Source organism: Glycine soja, chromosome 9 (assembly GCF_004193775.1).
Source record: "Glycine soja cultivar W05 chromosome 9, ASM419377v2, whole genome shotgun sequence".
NCBI classification, from domain to species: Eukaryota; Viridiplantae; Streptophyta; class Magnoliopsida; order Fabales; family Fabaceae; genus Glycine; species Glycine soja.
This window is the reverse complement of record NC_041010.1, coordinates 45,137,303-45,143,302: the sequence shown is the minus strand read 5'-3', so window position 1 is coordinate 45,143,302 and position 6,000 is coordinate 45,137,303. Positions and strand designations below refer to the sequence as shown.

The window sequence follows — 6,000 nt, the reverse complement described above, 5'->3', positions numbered from 1 at the left end:
TCAGATTGATCGCATAAATGACTGAACCTTGGCAGAGGAGCTTCCATTCATATATATTTTAGGTCATGAAAAATTAGATGATTATGAGAAATTTCTAAGAATTCATAAGCTTTTCAAAGCACACTTGTTAGTTAATAATTTTGGACTTGGTACTCTAATGTGTGTTCAGCGATTACCTTTGGTTTTAAAATTCGTAGAACGATTTCATGGTTAGCTTTGTTTTGATTATTGAATTTATTTGGAACCCTAGGCATCATTTGATTAAATAGATTAGTCAAGCTCTTTTTCCATAATTTTTTTTATTAGATGAAAGTTTATTCGTGAACATGATTGTGCATCATATGAAATAAGATAGAAGAGTTTGTTTTCGTCTATGATTATAAATGCTTTTGTGGAAAATAATCTAATTCTATTTGGAAATATCTATAACTCGAAACATTAGTTATTAAATGCATAGTAAAATAAGTTGCCATATTTCCATTATCCTAAGGATAATAGTTAAATAATCAACAAAGAATTTTTTTTTATTTGAAATCATGATGGATGTAAGTTTGATTAATAAAATTAAATGTTACATTTTCTAATAAAATCTGTTCATTTTTTATTTCTTAACTATTGTATGAAGGGACAACGATTAGAAAAAAAGGTATATTTATAAGGTTATGATTGACTAATTTTTTTAATTAGAAATTGCTTTGAAGTTAAAGTTTAAAATAAAAGCTTTAATATAATAAAGTGGAACCTATTTGAAGTTAAATGTCTTTTTATTAATATGGATATGCACCACGCCCAGTTTACAGATAGGTAAAGGAAAAACTCATTTAAATTACCTATGGGTAATTGGGTACCCATATATGCATTCGTCTTCTATCCGTGGCAAGATTTTACTAGTGGATATTTGAGGGTACATTTCTTTAATCATGCCTACCCCCCACCCCCGATCTTCCCACCACCTAGCTTTTTTTGTTTGTTTATGAAATTTGTATTTTACCTCTCGCCTCAAAACCCAATTTCATACCTCCATTACTACTTCGGCAACATTCCATATATTTATTTTTTCACGTATCACGGATTTAGCGAAAAAAAATATGTGCTATATATTCTTTTGACAAGAATCACAAGATACACAATAAAAAAAAAAACGGAGGTGCAAAGATCAAACATGAGTGTGAATATCATATCACCTAAAACTTTTTTTCTTCAAAATTAGACTGAAACTATAGCAAACCCAATTATATTTTGTGTCGTGTTAGGCACCCAGACAATTATAGTTTATATTGCATGAAATGTAACATAAACCTAAAGCCATCCATGGCTTATTATTATCCACAATTAGAACACCGAGACACAATTGGGTTGCTATAGTTTTTCGGTTTATGCATGGAATAACCCAAATTGTAAAATGATATTAGAACCTCAAACCCTATCCCCCCAATAGTTGTTGTTAAACCTATCTGGCCACCAGCTATCGGGTGGTTAACAAATCACTCGCAAATGTTCAGTCTTGCAAACCTTACACTTAAGAATTCCTATCCTCGACATGAGGGTTAAGGGTTAGACATCTCACATTGACTAAGGATGTAGTCAAGATAGTATTTGTAAGTTGGAGACAATTCTCATCCCATGAGCTAACTTTTGGAATTAAGTTAGAGGATCAAACCCAAATTCTATGATAGTATGATGACAATAGAGAATAAATGAGAATCAAGTTATTGGTCTCCAAATATGACATGGGTTTGCAGAAGCAATTCGACTCATGTTCTCAAAATTGTTTCCTTGCCATTTGTGATTGAATCTCTAAACATGCAAAGCATTTATTCTATCTTTTAGAGAGGTTATAAAGAAACAAAGAAAAATAGCAGACTCATAATTCTGTTCAAAGACCAATTATTGACAAAGCAAGACAGAATTTATTCAATTGTCACAAAACCAATAAGTATTATCATCATTTTATTCAGCCTTTAGTCTGTGTCAGGTAAAATGTAAGCTTAGTTCACTACAAACTGGAAAAAAAAGGCAGCTATAAATTAGTTAAATAACATAAAGAAATATAGAAGCCAATAAGGCAATAACCTTCACTCCTACAAGAGTCCTCAAGTTCAGGAGCTTTAACCAGATCTAACTGACTTCCAGAGCTTGACCCACTCTTCCATGGCTTGAGCAGCCTCTGAAAACATAGGATCAACCTTCCCCAGGTGCTCCTTCACTGTTTTGGCCACCTCGACCACGCAAGCCTCTGCTGTAGTTGCTGATTGTGGCAACCTTAATGACTGAAAGAAAGGAACAATATCCTCCATCAATTTCACCCCTTCCCACTCTTTCTTCAAGCTCTGTATTGCATCACCCCTTTCTGTTCTCCAAACATAAGGTAACCCACTTTTCACACCAAGGCCTAGGTGATCACATATAACTTTCACACACATTCCACACCATATATCTTCCATAGTTTCCCACCTCAATTTCCCTTCCCCTGCCAGCCTCAAAGCCGGGACTAATGCTGGACCAACAGCTTCACGGTTAAAGGCAACGTTGATTCCACTCACGGGCACCATGGCTCTCGAAGGAACAGTCAGAACTGCATCTACATATCGCAAATTCCTCTGCCCTGGCTTGAGAGCTTGTGTTGGAGCATCAAGGTCGGCCAGATTGAGCCATAACCCACATGACAGAGCACAATCAACCCCACTTCGCAGGCTGAATGGGTACCCACGAACAAAATCTGCACCCTTACAGAATGGATCATACAGTGTATTAAAGAAGAAGGGGGTGGCAGGAGTCTGGAGGTTCACAATATGCTGAGCCACAGCATCCACCAAAATCCCTGAATTATCTTTTGCAGGAACACAATCATCATCAATGCAGACAACATACTTTTTCCGTGAAATTAGGAAGCCAAAATATCTACAAGCATAGCCAGAGAAGCGAACAGAAGTGGAAGAACCCACCACTTGCTCAATCTGAGACTTTGTATACACATCCACGCTGAAGCCTACAGGAATTTGGAGTTCCTCCTTGAGGTCAGGATCTTTTACTATTATCAGGTGAAAGCGGGAGAAAATTGGCCTCCATTCATTCATAAAAGTTGTAAGATCAGAATGCAGTGCACCAATCACAATGTCCACTTCATTATCGTTGATAACTGCTTGAGACATCTTGCAAGGTACAGACTATCTTACAAACTAAAAGTCTGATTTTGCCTCAGAACACCCTGTACATAGATATTCAAAGGTCAGAAAAAGAAACTTATGTCACTACAGGAATAGCTACTGTATGTATTAGATAAAATCATAAAATAACTCACTGGTGGGAAGCACAGGGGTCAAAATATGTTGGATATTGAGTGCCTGAACAAATGAGAGGACTTCATCCTTACCAGTTGCTATAAAAAGTCTCAGAACTTTCTCAGTCAGCTTCCCAGCCTTCAATATTCTCTGTCCATGAAAACCATGTAATGCAATGAGGATGCTGAATGATAATGGCAGAATAAAACTTCAGGGTAGGATGAAAGAGCCATCACTCATATTTATATAGACAACAAAAGGATAGAAACCAGATCCATAATATTTGACATTCCCATCCCAGTTATGAAACATGATTCACAAATTCCACAAAAACCAAAAAACTTGTTAAAAAAAAAAGCCTCACTTGTTTAGTCCAGTTAAGAACCAAAACAACGTTTACAGCAACAGGGAAAAACACACTTCAAAATTTGATATCCCGAAAAAGAAAACAGGAGTTAAAGGAAAATCTGACTCTAGGAAGTCCCCAACCAACCCTCCTCCCCCAAAAAGACCAAACAACATAACTATCAATTCAATCTTGTACCAGTGAGAATTGAAATTTGTTTCATAATTTGCTTAACGTGAGTCCTTGGAATTTTCAAAAAGTACAAAACTTAGATGCAATTCCTTATGTACTTTCGGTATTATTCTCTAATCAGAATTGGAATCCCACCTCTATGATTCATGTAATAATGGTTTCTATAAACCAATAACATGGGTAAAATAAAATCAAACTAAGATTTTGATAGGAGAACATAGGTAAAATAACTATATCTAAGTTTTTTTTTTCCTTACAGAAAATGATAAGAAAAGAAAGGCCAAAGAGCTTGCAGCTGCATAACCTTTCAATGATACGAATGCAACAACAACAACAGCAATTTACGAGCAAGCCTTGATTTTTACAGAAGATCTAAAGAAGAGGCGTTAATAAAAGCAAAAGGGCATGTCGCAATCAATCAGAATCAAGAAAAGATGAATAAAGGGCATGCAAGTACAACCATAGTTAACTACGAAGTACGGTATTAGAATAAGAAAGAAGAGAAAAGATAAGTAGTGGTACTCGCCAGGAAGAGGTCGAGGAGGATGTGATCAGGGACATGGGAGAGATCGGAGATGTCGGAGAGATTAAGAACCGCAGAGTCAACCGTGAGAGACAAGAGCGATGGCGGTGTTTTTGTTTTCATTCATTCACTTCACTCATCCCTAAATAATAACAATAAATTATGGCTATGGCTACTATTGCGCCCTCTCTCTCTCGCTCATTAAAGAATTGGTCCCAACACAAGAAGGAAGAAGGGGCACCAGATCCTTGAATATCTCTCTCTCTCTCTCTCTCTTGTAAAACACGAAATTGATAATAACAAAACAAAAACAAAAAGAAAGAAAAAAAGGTTACGCCTGCTTCGGCTTTTCTCTTCACTCGCTTCTCTCTCACGTGCCATGTGCCGTATGCCAATAATACAATACCTCCGGCTTGGGCCTTTTTCATAATTTATTTATGGAGATGTGATTTGAGAAATTCAAACCTTCCTTCATTAATCAATATTTTTGACAAAATCATTTATAATATTTTTTAAGTAAATATGTTTGATTTGCAAAAAAAAAAGGTTTAAAGACGAAAACTAATTTTCAAAAAAGTTAAACGACCAAAAACATAATTTATAATAAACTCTAATAACAGTGATGGGAGGATGAAAGTTAACAATGACCATTTTGGAGTTTGATTCCATGTGAATATTCCTATATCCATATGGCAATGCTAAACGAAAGTCAATTAACAATTCCCAAAGGCCATGGTGAAGACCAATATAAAATTTGCAACATGATCTTTAATAGCTCCTCCAACCACAACCAGCTTGTCTATTAGCTCTTCAAATTGCTCCATAACAATTTACTTTAATCCAACCCATTGCAAGAGGCTCCCAATAAATGATGGGGTTTTCACTATTAACAGAAGCAATAATAAGTTACGAGCTTTCATCACCTCTTTGACATCACATTGTACCTTGTGAAACCACCCCAATGGAGGAATGTGAATTATGTGATTTGCTGTGCAGAACTGATTTACTCATTTCTATTTGTCCAAATATAAGACACCATTTACGCTCTAGAATCTAGATGCTCATTTGCTTGCGAATTATTGGTGAGTTGTTGAAGCAAATTTTCATCATAGAAATATTGGTCAATTTCATTCTCTACCAAAGTGTGTCAAATCTCTTTGGAAAATAGTAATATCTAGGAGTATGCATACTTGTTTCCATTCTGTTAGGGCACCTAAGACAATAAAGGTTTGATGTCATGTGGTTTATTAGCTCTTTAAAGGATCTGTAAATAAGCAATTATAGGCCACCTTCCAAAGAGAAATGTTTGTACCTATCAGAACCTTTACAATGCCAAATTAATTGGTACTCCGTATATATGAAAGCTCTGGGATGATAATTATGACTACAAATAATCTCATAGAGAGAGTATAAAGAGAATATACCATCCTTATTTAACTTCTAAGCAATGGAATCATCAACGTTATTAGATGAAGGAGGAGCAAAGTGGAATTACACTCATTCCTGTTTTCCTTTGGTTCGGAGTATTGAGGAATTTAACAGGATATGAGGACGTTTTGTTTGGAAGCATTTGCTCAAGCAGGGAACTAAGTTGCAGATGTTTAATCTAAATTTGGGCACTCTCTAGATAGGAATATCAAGATTTTTTTCATTTCTTG

General features: G+C 35.6%; 2 protein-coding genes across 2 annotated transcripts; both read right to left on the bottom strand.

The window, feature by feature from the left end:
- Positions 1-1,890: 1,890 nt before the first annotated feature.
- Positions 1,891-4,562, bottom strand: LOC114425177 (probable UDP-arabinopyranose mutase 5). The gene is made up of 3 exons (XM_028391973.1): positions 4,346-4,562; positions 3,302-3,431; positions 1,891-3,208 (listed from the first exon to the last, which is right to left on the bottom strand). The coding sequence occupies exon 3, from the start codon at positions 3,150-3,152 to the stop codon at positions 2,109-2,111; it is 1,044 nt and encodes a 347-aa protein (XP_028247774.1). The 5' UTR covers positions 3,153-3,208; positions 3,302-3,431; positions 4,346-4,562; the 3' UTR covers positions 1,891-2,108.
- LOC114425178 lies at positions 2,832-4,623 on the bottom strand. Its single transcript, XM_028391974.1, has 3 exons — positions 4,346-4,623; positions 3,302-3,431; positions 2,832-3,208 (listed from the first exon to the last, which is right to left on the bottom strand). The coding sequence occupies exons 1-3, from the start codon at positions 4,463-4,465 to the stop codon at positions 3,180-3,182; spliced, it is 279 nt and encodes a 92-aa protein (XP_028247775.1). The 5' UTR covers positions 4,466-4,623; the 3' UTR covers positions 2,832-3,179.
- Between the last annotated feature and the right edge of the window lie 1,377 nt (positions 4,624-6,000).